At 46.3% G+C, this 17,016-nt stretch overlaps 1 protein-coding gene across 4 annotated transcripts in view; it reads right to left on the bottom strand.

The window, feature by feature from the left end:
• Positions 1-16,525, bottom strand: part of ABCF3 (ATP binding cassette subfamily F member 3) — a 32,067-nt gene extending 15,542 nt beyond the window's left edge. For 3 of the 4 annotated variants that reach the window (XR_014026610.1, XM_081329152.1, XM_081329153.1), the window contains exons 1-12: positions 16,391-16,525; positions 12,134-12,281; positions 11,508-11,587; positions 10,631-10,683; positions 9,709-9,806; positions 7,586-7,708; positions 6,972-7,238; positions 6,785-6,865; positions 4,257-4,316; positions 3,893-3,949; positions 2,052-2,074; positions 506-561 (exon numbers count right to left, since the gene is read on the bottom strand). Coding sequence is in view for 3 of the 4 variants with exons in the window: in XM_081329152.1 (XP_081185278.1) it covers positions 506-561; positions 2,052-2,074; positions 3,893-3,949; positions 4,257-4,316; positions 6,785-6,865; positions 6,972-7,238; positions 7,586-7,708; positions 9,709-9,806; positions 10,631-10,683; positions 11,508-11,587; positions 12,134-12,281; positions 16,391-16,466 (1,122 nt within the window). In the remaining variant the exon portion in view is untranslated. Of the gene's footprint in view, positions 1-505; positions 562-2,051; positions 2,075-3,892; positions 3,950-4,256; positions 4,317-6,784; positions 6,866-6,971; positions 7,239-7,585; positions 7,709-9,708; positions 9,807-10,630; positions 10,684-11,507; positions 11,588-12,133; positions 12,282-16,154; positions 16,196-16,390 lie in introns of those variants that run through there. The other variant, XM_081329154.1, reaches the window with a different exon arrangement.
• Positions 16,526-17,016: the final 491 nt, after the last annotated feature.

Raw genomic sequence — 17,016 nt, 5'->3', positions numbered from 1 at the left:
AAATAGGGACCACTCCAGTGGGAAGGTAACAGCGTTCCGTGCGCCTTTGGCGTCTAGTCATGCCGGCCACATGACCACAGAGACGTCCTCGGACAAGCGCTGGCTCTTCGGCTTTGAAACGGAGATGAGCACTGGCCCATAGAGTCAGAAACAACTAGTACGCATGTGCGGGGGAACCTTTACCTAACATTTTATTAAATTACAGGATAAAATAGAAAAATACAAAAGCAAAGAGTAGGACACAGTGGGGAGGAAAAAGGGAAAGAAAAGTGAGGAGGGAAAAAAAAAAGGCGCTGACTTCTGATTCCCTCGGTTGCAGTAGAATAAAGCATTAACGTCGAACCACAACTTTTCCCTTTTCCCTAATGGTATAAGCTAGCCATTTCTATAACAACAAATCAATCTAATCAGCAAAACCCAAAATCAAAAGTTTCTTTTTTTTTCCCATCTCAAGCACGAAGTCCAGTAGAAACAGAAGTACTTATATTCCAAATTTTGGACCGACCTGCAAATAGTTTTCCAGCCAGATGATGGCCCTCACATCCAACATATTGGTTGGCTCTGGAAGAGAATTGAAAGAAGCCAGTTAAGCACCCAGTGCTTTTGGGCAAAATTCACAGGGAAAGAGGTATAGGTAGTCCTCACCTTACGACCATAATCGAGCCCAAAATTTCCACTGCTAAGCAACAGTGGTTAAATGAGTTTTGCCCCATTTTACAACCTTTTCCTGCCAGAGGTGTATCACGATTGCTAAGTGAATCTGGTTTACCCATTGACTTGGCTGGTTAGAAGGTTGCGAAAGGGGATCACGTGACCCCGGAACACCGCAACCGTCCTAAATATGAGTCACGTTGCCAAGCGTCGGAATCTTGATCACATGACTGTGGGAAATGCTGCAAGGGTTGTAAGTGTGCAAAATGGTCATAGGTCACTTTTTCAGCGCCGTCGTAACTTCAAACGGTCACTAACCAAATGGTAAACGTTCACGATGCAATGGCCAAATTTTGAATTAAACAGCTTGAAGAAACAATGCCTCAACAGTTCTAATATGGCTGGAACATGATTAAAGCCAAACAAAGAAAATGAGTTAATTTAAGATAGCTCCTATGCAACACTTGTGAAATAGTTTAAGGAGCGGGTGGAGCTAACGCTTTTTGGTGGACATTGATGAGGCTTTACCTGATGAAATGGGTGCCTAAAATCTTGCAAAGGCTTAGGAATCCATTTTTTTTTCCTCATTAACCTTCCCCCCCCCCAATTTAAGCCGATTTTGGGGTGGCGGGTTACTTTGTTACATGGGTGCCTGAGCAAGGCTTAAATGAGAAGAAGGACTAGGTGGGGCATGGTAACAATATTCCAGTATTTGAGAAGCTGCCACAAAGGGGGGGTGTCACCCTATTCTCCAAAGCACCAGAGGACAGAACAAGAAACAATGGATGGAAACTAATCAAGCAGAGAAGCAACCTGGAATTAAAGAGAAACTTCCTAACAACAAGGACAGTTAATTGGTGCAACAGCTGCCTTCAGAAGTCGTGGGTGCTTCATCACTGGAGGTTTTTAAGAAAAGACTGGAATAGCCACTTGTCTCAAATTGTATGTCTCCTGCTTGAGCAGTGGGTTGGACTAGAAGACCTCCCAAGGTCCCTCCCAGCTCTATTTAATCAATTAAATCTTCAAAGTTATCCCTTACAATAGAGTCTTCCAACTTTGGGCCAGCTTGTGACAGAGATGCCAATATAACTCTGACAACTGCCAACTGCAAGAAAATTAGCCACAAATCCTGGCGGGTCGCATGCGTCCATTTGCCAGGAATGGTTGCAGCAAAGTTTTCCAATCTAGGGAGCTTCCCAAATGTTGGGTGTGCGTGGACTTCACTTCCCAGAATTCTAAGTAACAGCCATTTGGAAACACTGGCTCAGAGCAATTGGGAGATCAGCGATCCACCAGCGGATGGGGCGAAAAGGTTACGTCAGTATGCCCTGGATAATTCTTTGAGGTGGGTTTACACCCCCTTCCTCCTTTCTGTCTACATATATCCAGAAAAGACTTACCATCAAGCAGGAGAAGGTCAGGCCTGGGAAAATTAAAATCAGCAGAAGGGGAAAGGGAGACAGAAGTATTATTAGCACAGCAATCATAAATTCTACTTTGGCATTGCTTTGATAGTAAATTTCTCACAACGCTTTCTCTGCAATAACTCTGCTCTCTCCACAGTTTCATTATCATCACTAAAAGCCAATCACAACTAGTCCATTCAAGTCCTATTATCTTTGACGGGGACATTCTTAAAATTCCTCATGCCGGGCGATTTTGATACAAGTCTGCACTTTTTATACCATTGCGGAAAAACTTGGCAAAAGGTTTCACTGCTCTAATGTTTAATTATTAAATTTATATACTGCCGATCATTCTCACAATCAAGTGACTTAGCTTCAAATTCATAGGTGAACACCTAGAATTTGAGGGGGGGGGGGGAGAAAAGAACTCTGTCCAACTTTTAAATTGAGAAAATTCATTACATGGGCATTTAAAAAAAGATGAATGTATTTTTAGTCAATGAGAAATGGGGTCATCTGGAAAGGTCAGTAAGAAAGAGACGTTAATTTTGTGCTGCAGGATAAGACTGATTTTTCTCACTGCAATGGAAAGCCCCTGTACTTTTTTTAAAAAAAAAAAGTTTCCAATTTCTCAGGAGAATGGGGTCCGTGATTTAAGCATTCTTTTTCTTTCTGTCCTTTAAATTCTGGAACAACTTAAAAACTGTAATTATCCCCAACTGATATGTATCTTTTGTGCACAAGACACATAGAGGTTAGTCCTCGACTTACAACCATTTGTCTAGAGACTGTTCAAAGTTACAACGGCACTGATAAAAGTGACAGACGACCGAAAGATGTTTTTTCACGAGGGAACTGGACTTTCTTAATTTTTCTTTGAAGCTGTTTCACTTCTCACCCAAGAAGCTTCTTCAGCTCTGCTGAAATCAATCAAGGAGTGAAACAACCTTGGAATTAAGGTGCCTCCAAGGACACACATAAACCTCCAAGTGGCCTCAAGGATTCTCAGAAAGAATGCTAACGACCGGATGACTGCAAAGAATATAAATCCTTCCATTCCCCACCATTCAATCAGAGCTGAAGAAGCTTCTTGGATGAGAAGCGAAATGCTTTCAAGGAAAACCAAGGAAGTCCCGTTGCCTCCTTGAAAAAGCATCTTTGGGACAGCCATGACCTGGATGTCGGAGAATCTCCACAGACATGACCTTTGCAGTATCCCACGGTCAGGGGCTTGGCAACTGGTGTGAATTCAAGACTTTGTAACTTCGATCACTTCGACACGGTGGCTCAGTGGGTTAGGACGCTGAGCTTGTCGATCAGAAGGTCGGCAGTTTGGCGGGTCGAATCCCGAGTGCCGCGTAACAGAGTGAGCGCCTGTTACTCGTCCCAGCTTCTGCCAACCTAGCAGCTCGAAAGCACGTAAAAATGCAAGTAGAAAAATAGGGACCACTACGGTGGGAAGGTAACAGTGTTCTGTGCGCCTTTGGCGTCTAGTCATGCCGGCCACATGACCACGGAGACGTCCTCGGACAAGCGCTGGCTCTTCGGCTTTGAAACGGAGACGAGCACCGGCCCCTAGAGTTGGAAACGACTAGCATGCATGCGTGGGGAAACCTTTACATTTACCTTTAACTTCGATCACTAAACAAATGGTTGTAAGGCAAGGATTACCAGTACTCTCATCTTCCCCCCCTAACGCAGTCTGTTTCTAGATCCTTGCTCAACACAGCTAATCAGGATTAAGACTTCAACTGACTTTTGACTCCGCCACTCTTACTATCAACCCATTTTCTGGAAAAGTATTTTGAGAGGGAACGAAGATCCTGGAGACTCACCGGGCAAAAAGAGCACGAGCCAAAGCCAGCCTCATTCTCCAACCTCCAGAAAACTCTCTAAGGAGAAGGAATAAAGTAGAGGTCAGTTCCCCTGGGCCAGCCGGACCCCAGTTTGCCTGTAGATACGGAAGGTCGCCTTACATTTTTCAAAGGTTGGTGTCAGAGATGGCCAAGTTCACTTCCCCAATTCTATCACAATTGTAATGTGAAGGGACAGCTACCAAGCTTCCTATCTCTGGAAGCGCCCCTCTGTCCCAGCACCTAGCAGTAGGCAAGATCAAAAAGAAAAAAAAAATATCTAGGATCCCATCGTTCAAATCACAGAAGGGAAAAAAAAATTCAGTCTTGGCTAAAGCCCACTTACTTGGTGGTCTGTTGCTGCATCTTTGCGCTGAAACCCAACCCAGCCAGGATAACGGACGCTCTGCAGGAGGAAGAGGAAAAGAAGTGTGATTTCTAGATCCCAGAATCTGGACTAGGCGCTCACTTCGGATGTGTTCTGAAAAGAGACTCGGAAAGGCTTCCGGAAAGGCAGCGGTATCTGAACTTGGAAGAAGAATCGATTGGAAGTAGGAGTGATTTAGGGTAAGAGCCTTGGTGGAGCAGTGGGCTAATGCCTCCTTAAGTAACACCAGCTGCCTGCAATTAGTGCAGGTTCGCATCCCACCAGGCTCAAGGTTGACTCAGCCTTCCATCCTTCCGAGGTAGGTAAAATGAGGACCCAGATTGTTGGGGGCAATTAAGCTGACTTTGTAATAATGCCGCTGGTGTGTGTGTGAAAACCCTAACAAGCAGGCATATACATAGAATGAAGGCTACTGCTAAGCTTGTAAGCCGCCCTGAGTCTTCGGAAAAAGGCAGGATATAAATGCAATTAAAATATAAATAAATAAATAAATAAATAAATAAATAAATAAATAAATAAATAAATAAATAAATAAATAAATAAAGGGCACTAGCCAGAAAGGGTGACCTGACAGCTCAGGAGTTAGGATGCTGGGTTTATCAGCTGGAAAGCTGGCAGCCCCAGTTCGAGACCCGAGCGTCGTGCGATGGGGTGAGCTCCCGTCCTCGCCTCAGCTCCTGCCAACCTAGCAGTTTGAAAGCACGCAAGTGCAAGTAGATAAATAGGTACCACTTTGGCGGGAAGGTAACAGTGCTCCGCGACATTATGCTGGTCACCTGACCGCGGAAATGTCTTCGGGCAGCACTGGCTCAATGGCCTTGAAACGGAGATGAGCACCCCCCCCTGTAGTCAGCAACGACTACCGAGTTTTCCCGAAAGTAAGACCTAGCCTTCTGGAAAGGCCTTTGACTGTGAAATACAGGCCGGAGCTCCATTCTCAGCTGCAGAAAGAAGTGGGCCGGCTGGGTGGGGCTGTTGGTGCTGGAGGTGAGTGGAAAAGCCCCCCCCCCAACTCATGACGGTTGAAATGTCCTGGGGTCATGTGATCATCATCTGTAACCTTCCCAGTCGGTATCCGACAAGCAAAGTCGATGGGGGAAGCAAAATTCACTTAACAATGAGGGCAGTGTTCTGTTTAATAACTGTGGCAAAAAAGGTCGTAAGAAAGGGCGCAGCTCACTTCACAACTGTTTTGCTTAGCTTAGCGACATAAATGTTGGGCTCAACTGTGGTTGTAAGTCAAGGACTACCTGTACTCTTTCCTTTAGAGCAAGGGACCCCAATCCCCGGTCTGTGGACCACCAGTACCAGGCCGCGGCGTGCCAGCAACCGATCCGCACAAACAAGCAAAGCGGTCTCTAGGGGAATGCAGGCAGCACATAAAACCACGCACTCTCTGGTCCGTGGAAAACCTTTTCTCCACAGAACCGGTCCCTGGTGCCCAAAAGGTTGGGGGCCTCTGCTTTAGAGCAAGGCTTTTCAACTTTTTCACCCATTGTATCACTTTTAGGATATGGCAACATGAGTACCACCAGTCGCCTAGCAAGGTGTCAAAAACTTGATGACCAAAAAAAAAAAAAAAGGGCTGAAGTACAGGTAGTCCTCAACTTACAACAGTTCGCTTAGTGACTGTTTGAAGTTACAATGGCACTGAAAAAAAGTGTCCCCCAAGCCACAGCCGAGCAAGACACCTGCCTGCCCGCCTGGCGGCGTTCTTTCTTCTGTCCGAGGTTTTCATTGTTGTGAGCATTTCTGTTGAAGATTGGCAGCGGGGGTGGGGTGGGGTGGGGTGAGGGTGTTTGGTTTTTATTCCCCCCGTCTGCTGGGTGGTTGCAGCAGGTTTTGGTCACTTCACATGACCCTGGGACACTGTGACCGTCATAAATATGAATCAGTTGCCAAGCATCTGAATGTAAATCACAAGACCCTGGAGATGCTGCAAGATTCCAGCTGATCGGCGCTTCTTCTAGGCTCAGCGGAAGCCCCAGGATCAGCACCGAGCTCCAGATGGAGCCTGGCGCTGATCCTGCCACTTCCGCTGAGCCCTGACAGCCTTGAAGAAGTGCTGATCCTGGCGCTTCCGCTGAGCCCAGACAGCCCTGCAGCTCCAGCCGTCTCTCGCTCAGGCTTGTGTGGTGCTGCCACCGGTTCAGCTCATTCCCCTCCCCCGCTACCACTTCTCTAGGATGGTCACGTACCACCTGCCAGGTGCCAATGTACCACAGGTGGTACCCGTACCACTGGTTGAAAAGCTCTACTTTTAGAGAACCGGAGAAGCAGCCAATTTTCACCTGGGATTTAGGAAATTTGCATTCTTGGTGCAAATGTATTGATCTCGGTTGATGGAGAAATGGCCTTTTCCTACTCACACGTTATCCAGAGACTTTTAGACCTGGATCTTGCAAGTCTGCTATTTTACCAGAATTCACCGACTATCGAGCATGTCAGTTCAGAACTGTATCTACTCCTACAGAGTTTTGTTTTACCTTGCTGGGGCTTTGTCTGCCTCAATCTCTTCTAGCCTGGCGTAGATTTCGGACAGTCGAGCCCCTTCTGTGCCTACTCCCCTGGAGGGGAAAAAAAAGACAGAAAAGCAGGATGGTAGTTTGTAAGTGGCCAAACTAGCTCTGTTCTGCATCTGAATTAGACGGTCTTCCTCGGGAGCAAGCTTACCTTCCAGAGTTAACCAGGGCGGTCAGCTCTTTCTCCTCCGTCAGCAGCCCTTCGCGAACCGTGTCACATTCCAGCACGCTCTGCAGGGCTGGCGTCTCATCCCCGGCCACCTCCTGCTCCACGTGAAGGATGCTGATATGCGAGGGGATGCGCAGGTTACGGCTGGCGATCATCTTCAGCAACGTGGTCTTGCCTAACCCGTTCCGGCCCACCAAGCCGTATCGCCGGCTGTAAGCCAGGTTCAGGTCTGCTCCTGTGAGGAGGACCCTGAAAGAGGAGAGACAAAGGAGAACTGTACACGGTGCATAAAACAACGCAACGTTTTCGAGACCGATCTTTAGACACCTCATTTGTGCCGGGTAATTTTAAATAAATAAATGACTTTTTCCCCCAAAATCCAGCATTAATCCTAAGCTATACTCAGCTCTGTTCAACAGAAATACTAACATCTTTCCTCTGCAATGACGTTTGGGTTGGGGTAACGACGAGTTAGCTTACTAGGTGTAAGCTAGGTGTAACCATGAGTTTAGTTTACAGGGCCATCCTCAAAAAAGTCTAAATTGCCAAATCAAAAGATGCTACAGAGCATGACTCTTTTTAACATGGAGACTCACCGCTCACCAAAGGACACATCAAAGTTTTCAATGCGTACGTCATAGGACTTGTTCTTGCCTGACAGTTCTAGGCGGTTCTCTTTCTTACTGGCAGCTTGGCTGGCGGATGCTTCTTCGAGAACCCTGCCACAACCAGAACAAAATCAGAAACAACCATTAAGGCAAGGCAGAGTACATGTTCCTTCCCTTTTGTTCGAAGGGCCAGTTTCCCACATGCACACAATGCGGTTCGGTCCCTGTTTAATGTCTGCACGGAAATCCTGGCTGAGGTCATCTCTTGGCTTGGGGCCAGATATCCTCCATATGCTAGGTAAAGGTTTTCCCCTGCCCAGTCGTGTCTAACTCTAGGGAAGTGATGGCGGACCTTTTAGAGACCGAGTGCCCAAACTGCAACCCGAAACCCACTTATGTATCACTGGGTGCCAGGTAGGCATGGCCCATTGGGTGGGTGTGGCTACGGTGGCAATGGCAGACTGGGTGGGACTAAAAAGTTCAATCAATCAATTCCAACTTTGCGAGATCTTTTTTTTCCCCACGAGAAGTTGAAATTTTCTTTTTTTTTTTTGCACACGGCGGCCGAGGCCTAAAGCGAAAATGTTTTATAAAACCCAGCTGAAGGCCTAGGACTGGGGTGGCGATGCGCGTGCCCAGAGAGGCCTCTGCGTGCCACCTGTGGCACGCGTGTCATAGGTTTGCCACCACGGCTCTAGGGGGTGGTGCACATCTCTGTTTCGTAGCCAAGGGAGCCAGCGTCGCCCAAAGAATAGTTCCGTGATCATAGTGGCCATACTATACGCCGAGGTACCTATTTATCTATTTGCATTTGCCTGCTTTTGAACTGCTAGGTGGGCAGGAGTCGGAGCAAGTAACGAGAGCTCACCCCATCGTGCGTTGCTGGGGTCTCGAACTCTGGCTGTCGGCTCTCCAGCTGACAAACTCAATATTTTTAACTGCTGAGCCATTATTATTATTATTATTATTAATTTTATTTATATACCGCCCTTCTCCCGAAGGACTCAGTATGGGCTGCTCCCGAAGGACCCATCCTCAGTATGCTGTTACCTAATTATACATCTTGACCCTCAGCTACTCAGGTGACATCATCAGCATCTTTTTCCAATATCTAAAAGCTACAAGGATATGGATGGTGGCTTAATCCTGAAAAGACTGAATGGCTGTGAGTAGTTGGACTCCCCCCTCCCCCATCTAGGAACTCTCCATCTTTAGAGCTGGATGGGACAGCACTTTCCCACTCAAGACAGGTGTGTAATTTGATGTTTTTCTTGGATGTGCAGCTCCTGCTTAAAGAGCAGGTGGAAGCTGTAGCCAGGAAGACATTTGCATACCATGTTTCCCCAAAAATAAGATCCAGTTTTATTTTTATTTTTTTGGCCTCCAAAAGAGGTACCAGGTCTGATAGCCGCGCACAGGAAAGTATTACAGAGGGTAGTGAGCACAGCACAAGACATGTTGGGCTGTGCCCTGACACCACTGGATGACCTCGCCAGGGCTCGCTGCCTTGGAACAGTGAGAAAGATTCTCAGGGATGACTCACACCCTGGACGGTATCTCTTTACTCTCCTACCATCGGGTAGGAAATACAGGAGTATAGCCAGCCATACCAACAGGCTGAAAAACAGCTTTTATCCGTGGGCTGTTAGGCTTTTGAATGGGATATAATCTCTGTGAACTTAGGCAGAATTGACTTGGGAGGCTGGTGTGTGGTGTAGTTGGTTCACATGGTGTGGTAGGATGGAGGTTTGTTGTCACTGTGTGTTGGGGGGAGGGAGCACGGGGGGAGGCTCAGCTAATCTCAATGTACAAATGTACTTTGACAATAAAGGTCTATTCTATTCTATTCTATTCTATTCTATTCTATTCTATTCTATTCTATTCTATTCTATTCTATTCTATTCTATTCTATTCTTATTCTAATTTCCTATTCCTATACCACTCTATCCTGCTTTATATCAGTCACAACCTGGTCTACTGTATTTTCTTCCCCCTAACCAGCGGAAAGACCTGGGCATTAAGAAACTGAATCTGCTGCAATTAGTTCTTGGCAGATCCTCCCGATGTTCAGAAACAGGTGCCCCGTTCAAAGATGATCGCCCTTCACTCACAATGGGCTCCCAGATTTGACAGAATCTCGCTCCTGCTTCTTGCACTGCTTCGCTTTAAGGCGGGCCTCGGCTTTCTCCAACTTTTTGGCATTCACCATCTACAAAGCAAGGAGAAGGACAGCAAAAGCAAACAGCAGAGATACCCACCAGCAGCCAGACAGAAGTTCAAAGAAGAGGATAAGCAGGTGACAGGTAGTCCTCGACTTACAACCGTTTGCTTAGCGGCTGTTTGAAGTTATGACGGCACTGAAAAAAGTGGCTCGTGACCTTTTTTCCCACACTCGCAACCAATTGCACCATGCCTGCAGTCACGCGATCAAAACTCACACGCTTGGCCACTGGTTCATATTTACGATGGTTGCAGCGTCCCCGGGGTGTGTGTGTGTCAGGTGATCACCTTTTGCGACCTTCTGACAAGCCAGGTCAATGGGGGAAGCCAGATTCATCTCACAATTGTGGCAAGAAAGGTCACAAAATGCAGCCAAACTGTATTTTAACAACGGTCTCACTTAGCAACAGAAATTTTGGGGCTCAGCTGTGGTCGTTGAGGACTACCTGTATTTGGTCTGCTCTTATTACAAGGAGTTTGATTTGGGGGTTGTTGGTTTTTTTGGGTGGGCTCCATCGGTATTGTGATGACAAGGATGACAACATAACTAAATTCTGTTTCTGTGGATAAAAAGGCCAAAGCACGCCGGCAAAAATAAACTGTTTGCCTGGAGCCCCGAAGCAAAGATTGGGAGCTGGTGCATCTCCCGATGGTTTTGGAGCTCCCAGCATCCCACAGTAGGAGCCAATACTAGCTGGTGCAACTAAGAGGTTCCCCACCATGTTCCAGAATGTGAGAGATCCAGCTTTGAAACCTACAGGCTCAATTGTTGGGGATCAATAGTAACAAAAACTGCCGTGATGGCACCCTTACCGAACTTTGATCTCTCTTCAACAGCAGTCCTGGCAACAGGTCCAAGTTAGAATCTGCAACCGACAAAAATAAATAAATAAAAATTCTTGCTTCAAGAATCCCAGCATGAATTCAGATCCTTTCCCCACTTAATTCTATAAGAAAATGCGTACGACGGTGTTTCCTCAACCCTGGCCGTTTAAAGACATCTGGGCTTCAAGCCCCAGAATTTCCCAGCCAGCCCTGCGGAATTCTGGGAGTTGAAGTCCAGACATCTTCCAAGTGGCCAAGGTTGAGAAACACTGTCATAGGCAATAAATATGGAAACATTAACTTACTGATGCATTTATCACATCAGATATTTAACGGGTCACCCTACTCTGTCTTACCTTGATATTTCTAGGTTTGGCATGCTGCAACATGGCAGCCACATCAAGCCTCTGTGTGTGTGTGTGTGTGTGTGTGTGTGTGTTTCAAAATCTGTGTAAAATCCTCCCCTGCTTCTCCCACCGATTATACTTCTTGTTGTTTCCACAACTTGCTTTTCATAAAAATAGTTGTAAAATCAAGTCCAGTCACATATGACTCAACTTATAACTGCAATGACTTACAATCGAAATTCCAAGCTTAAATGTGATCGTAAGTCAAGGATTACCTTATTTCCTCCTCTCTCCCCCATCCTCCCCCAAGATTTATTTGGCAGTCTTGAAAAGCTTGGGTTGTTTTCTGGAAGCAATTTTTTTGGGATCCTTTTCAAAGCATACAATCCCAAGAGAAGGAAACTACATGCCTCTCAGTGACGTCTGGTTGATTATAGGTAAAAAAATGAATAGGATCCACATAGTTCTTCCATTCTGAGCCCTGTAAATGCAAGAGGCTTCACTGCTACACTACTCACCATAATTGTCAGTGATCTTAGAAAGCTGAATTGGGGCATCCAGGAGAACCTGCCGGCTGCTCGGAGAGTTTTCATTGTCCCTGTCCAGATACAAGAGTTGTTACAGAACAACACTCTAGATTTTCCCCCCAGCTCCTCATCCCATCGTTGTAAACCTCTCTCGCATTCGGGGAAGCTTCTGCAGTCAGTACCATAATAACGGGTATCCTGGTCTCCTTGGTACATACAATTAAAATAAACCCTGGTGGTGCAGCGATTGAAGTGCAGTATTGCAGGTAAACTCTGCCCTATAGCCTGGAGTTCGATCCTGACCAGCTCAAGGTTGACTCGGCCTTCAATCCTTCTGAGATTGGTAAAATGAGGATCCAGATTGTTGGGGGAAATATGCAAATAATGCTTATATTCTAAACCGCCCAGTCAGTGCTGTAAAGTGCTACGGGGTGGTATATAAGCCTAAATGCTATTGCTATGACATGTAAATGTTGGTTGGATTCTAAAGTTCTTCCCAAAGGTTCTGGGTGGATTCCGGACCTCTAGTGGCTGCTTTATATATTAAATATATCATCACAAATGAAAGCTTATCTGTTTTGTTCTCCACGAACCCCTTTTAATCAGAGGCAACTTACAGATGAAGGGTGTTGAACATACGCTGGCAGATTGCACGGATGTCCACGTCATCTTTCGAGTCTCGGGAGACATCTTGCAAGAGCTCGCCAACGGCTTCAAAGAGATCGTCCACCGTCTCAAAATCTGAGCTGCCGCTGTGCAGGACCCCTGCCAAGAAAAAAAAAACAAGTGTTAGTGTGCAAGGCTGAGACCCAAAGGCATACAGGCTGAAGAACTCAAGAGAGTTGAAGTCCACACTTCCTAAAGTTGTCCAGGTCGAAGAACACTGTTTTAGAGGCTTAGCTAGCAAAATGCTTGGAGGAGGAAAAGAATCTCATTTTGGCTTGAATTTGGCTTCCCCATTGACTTTGTCAGAAAGTCGTAAGACACTGCAACCATCATAAATATGAGTCAGTTTCCAAGCATCTGAAAATTAATCACGCAATCATGGGGATGCTGCAACGGTCGTTAAGTGTGAAAAAAAGGTCGTCACTTTCTCCAGTGCCGTTGTAACTTCGAACAGTCACTAAATCAACTGTTGTGAGTTAAGAACTACCTGTAGTGCAGATTTGAACTACAGTGCTGAAAATGAAACAGATTTAACCCAGAGGGCCTGGAAGAGCAGAATCCATGTCTTGAAACAAAAAGCAGCATCTCAGAGCTTTAGTACCCTGAATTCAACTCAACAAAAACCTAACTGAAATAGAGTTGCTTCAGTGAAAGCAACTACTGAACTGTGGTGAAAATGAAACACGAAAAGAAAACCGCCAAATACTTAGTTGAGATCGACAGCTGAAAATATAGATGCAGCAAAAATTAGGGAATAGCACCCTTGGAAAACACACATATACTCTTTTTTTTAATATATGGTATTTCTTCCATTGTAACGTATGAGCTTTTCACATTGGTGCTCAAATTTTTCTTACAGAGGTCACAGGCTAAAAATACATGAGAACGTCTACTCTGGAATAAGATATTGGACTTGCTTTACGAGCACCCAGCTAATATCTGCTTACATTTATCCGGTGCTTTTGAGTATATAAATCATTTCACATTTATGACCTATTGCATGACTATCTAAGGGAACACCTGCTGCCGGCATCAACTTCCCATCATCCTGTGCGCTCCCATAGGGAGGGCCTCCTTAGGGTGCCGCCGGTCAGGGAATGCCGGCGGGTGATCCCCAGAGGGAGGGCATTCTCTGTGGGCGAGCCTGCCCTTTGGAATGATTTACCTGTGGAACTCCGGACTGCCCTCGACCTGTGCTCGTTTCGCCGGGACCTGAAAACCTGGCTTTTCGATCTATCCGGCCTGGACTGAGTGGGGGGGTTAGTTTTAAATTTTAACATTGTTTTATTGTTGGGCTATTATTAATTTAATTTTTTTTAATTCTATTTTTATCTTAATTTATATTGTCTTTTAAATATTGCCCTGTAAACCGCCCTGAGTCCTTCGGGAATAGGGCGGTATAAAGGGAAAGGTAAAGGTTCCCCCGCACATGCGTGCTACTTGTTTCTGACTCTAGGGGTCGGTGCTCATCTCCGTTTCAAAGCTGAAGAGCCAGCGCTTGTCCGAGGATGTCTCCGTGGTCATGTGGCCGGCATGACTAGATGCCAAAGGCGCACGGAACGCTGTTACCTTCCCACCATGGTGGTCCCTATTTTTCTACTTGCATTTTTACGTGATTTCGAACTGCTAGGTTGGCAGAAGCTGGGACGAGTAACAGGCGCTCTCTGTTACGCGGCACTCGGGATTCGACCCACCAAACTGCCGACCTTCTGATCGACAAGCTCAGCGTCCTAACCCACTGAGCCACCGCGTCCCTTAGGGCGGTATAGAAAACTAAATAAATAAATAAATGATATGGCACCATTATCTCCATATTTCAGAGGGCTGGAGAGCCACGGCCGTTAAGAGTTGTGAGAACTGATGGTAAAAGAGACGTTGACAATAAATTTACTCTTTCCAATAAATTTACTCTTTCCGTAAGATGGCCTTTGCTCACAAACCCACAGACTTCCAACCACTTACACACATCTATTTCAAACCAATTTCCAGTCAAGATAGCTGGGAGGGTGGGTGGCGTAAGTTGTTCAGCACCCCTGCTGAAAGGAGGGCAGCTTCTAATCAGAACCAGATCTTCCACTTCTGAGCAGAATTTGTGAAACCTTCTGGGCAGGCTGGGAGAGAAACTGACAAAACACTTAAGAGATAAAAGATTTTGTGCCATGAGCAAATTGCAGACATAAGAACCTGCCTGTTTTAACAGGGTCCTGCTGATCTGGATGGGACGCCAGCAAGAATATGACAGCCTGTCAGAATCCATTTATATCACATTTCATAAATGTATGGTTAGAATATTGCGCTTATTCTCGGGATTCTGCCATCTCTCCGAGGTGGGGGGGGGAGAGGATGGTTATTCAGATTGCAGTAGGCTGTTTCCAAAGACCAGGAAAGCTTTTGATCTGGGGGGAACAGGGGGAGAGAGAGAGATCTGGGTTGCATCTCCATTTGGAACTGAAAGGAAAAAAGCAATAACAATAAGCACAAGGAGATTTCCCTTTCCCACGAAAGGGCCTGACACCTAAGTAAATGAAGTGAGCCTGACCAAATGGATTTGAGGGGAGGGGGTTGAAAGGGGAATGCTTTATATAGTATTGAAATGTAACTCAATGTCAGATCCTGTCTTGTATTGCCACAACCGATCTCATCCTAGTAAACTTTTCCTTTTGGACAAACTTGGATCCAGGAGTCCTTATTTCCTAAGATGTGGATTGGGGTGGGTCCTGACACAGCCGATAAGTGAGTTTGAAAAACCATCTCAAAACAAAGCAATATCAAACCGTTTCTGTATTGCTGGCAAGAAAACCTCACAGTGACACTCCTGTATAAAACAAACCTGATCTTACCTTTCTCCTAGACCACCTGGACATCTCTCTCTATTTTTTTTAATAAAGTAAATGTGAAATGGTTTGATACTGCTTTCTTCTCAGGGGTGTGGGGGTGGGTGGGAGGGGTTGAGTCCACCCAAACTCCAGAAGTTTTTTTTTAAAAAAAACCACACAAAAAATAGAGAATGCAGCTTTCTATCAGTGTTTCTCAACCTTGGCAAGATATGTGGACTTCAAGTCCCAGAATTCCCCAGCATGGCTAGCTGGGGAAACTCCGGGAGTTGAAGTCCACATATCTTAAAGTTGTAAGACTGAGAAAGACTGCTTGTTAGGTATGGAAAGTTAATAAATAAGATGGACTTATAAGTTGGTTCATCAACTCATCTGAATTGAGTTTTTAGGCCCTGGGATTCAACCCTTTTTCCTCAAGCTCTGAATTTCACCCCATACTCCTAAAGGTGGAAAAAATGTCCCAGGAAGGGAGACCACTAGGAAATCTCAGGAAAGGATGGAAGAAGTTGCCAGCAGTTGAACTCAACAGGAAGGTGCTTTTACCAGGATTAGAACTTGGAGAGAGAGCTTTCTCTGTCTCCTCTTTGCCCAATTTCGGGCTTCCAAACCAGCCTTACATACAGCTAGTCCTCAACTTACAGCAGTTTGTTTAGTGACCATTCGAAGTTACAACAGCACTGGAAAAAAAGTGACTTATGACCGTTTTTCACATTTACGACCCTTTGCAGCATCCCCATGGTCACGTGATCAAAAGTTGGCAACCCACTCTTATTTATGACGCTTGCGGCGTCCTGGGGGTGTGTGTCATGTGATCGATCCCCTTTTGCAACCTTCCGACAAGCAAAGTCAATGGGGGAAAAACCAGATACACTTAACAACCGTGCTGTTAATGTAATTAACTGCAGTGATTCGCTTAACAGCTGTGGAAAGAAAGGACGGAAAAACGGGACACTTAACAACTGAAATCTGGGGCTCAATTGCGGTCGTAGGTCGAGGACTACCTGTACTGGAAAGCGCAAATTCTTCGTTGATCTGGACAGCAAGCGCGTCCCCTGGCAAAAGGCACCCCCCCTTTTCTAGGCATGGACTAGTCCAGGGACCCGCGGACCACAAGGGCCAGAATACAGGCAGGAGATACCAATATACTGGGGTGGGGGTGGGGGTGGAAGAGATCCAGAAATCTCGTGATCCTCCGAGCCCACCGTGCGATGTTCGAGCGGTCCCTCCTTCCCTTCCAGTTGCCCTGAGGAGGCTCCACCGCCGGCGCAGCCTAACGACCCTCTTCAGAAGCCGGAACAGCCACCCTGGGAACGGGGAACCGAGGCCTAAGCTGACCCCAGAGGCCTAATCCTTCGCCGCCTCAGCCTCACCCACCGGTCACATATTCGAACATCTCTCCGTCGAGTTCCGGGAACTCCCTCCGCAAAATCTCCGCGCAGGAGGCCGCCATAGCAGCCCGGCCGCTGGGCCCCTTCCTCCCTCAGCCGCCGGCCGCCGACTGCAGCGTTGGCTGCCGCGGTGGTTCTTGGGAAATGTAGTCCTCTGCGTTAGCCGTAGGGCGGCGCAAAAGGCTTCTGGGAAACCGAGGCCGTTGGAGTTGTGGCGGAAGGCCCTTTTTTGCTTCGTTTTTTTTGGGAGTTCAGAACAAAATGGATTAGTGGACACCATCGTTAATGACCAGACGAGGCCGCTATGCGGATCTCTTCTCGTACCGCAGCTGGCAGCAATTCCTGGTTGATATCTAAAAGCCAAATAAAGTTAGGCTGGTGTAGCGCTTGGTTAGGAGACTTTTAGGGAAGCCCAGGGCTAAACTGGGAAATTTACCTTGGAAGAGGATGTTGGGGAATCTTTTGGCAAGAGAATGAAATAAGCATCAGAAATTGATTATAACTCACAAGCCTTGCATAGCGGACAATCATAATATTATCAGTTAACTGCAAAATACAGCTCATATCCTGCAACCATACCTCTCTAGCACCATAAATGAAACAACGTTTCTC

Source organism: Vipera berus (assembly GCF_964194415.1).
Source record: "Vipera berus genome assembly, chromosome: 5".
Lineage (NCBI taxonomy): Eukaryota > Metazoa > Chordata > Lepidosauria > Squamata > Viperidae > Vipera > Vipera berus.
Note: the sequence above shows the minus strand (reverse complement) of the source record. Positions and strands in the feature narration are given on the sequence as shown.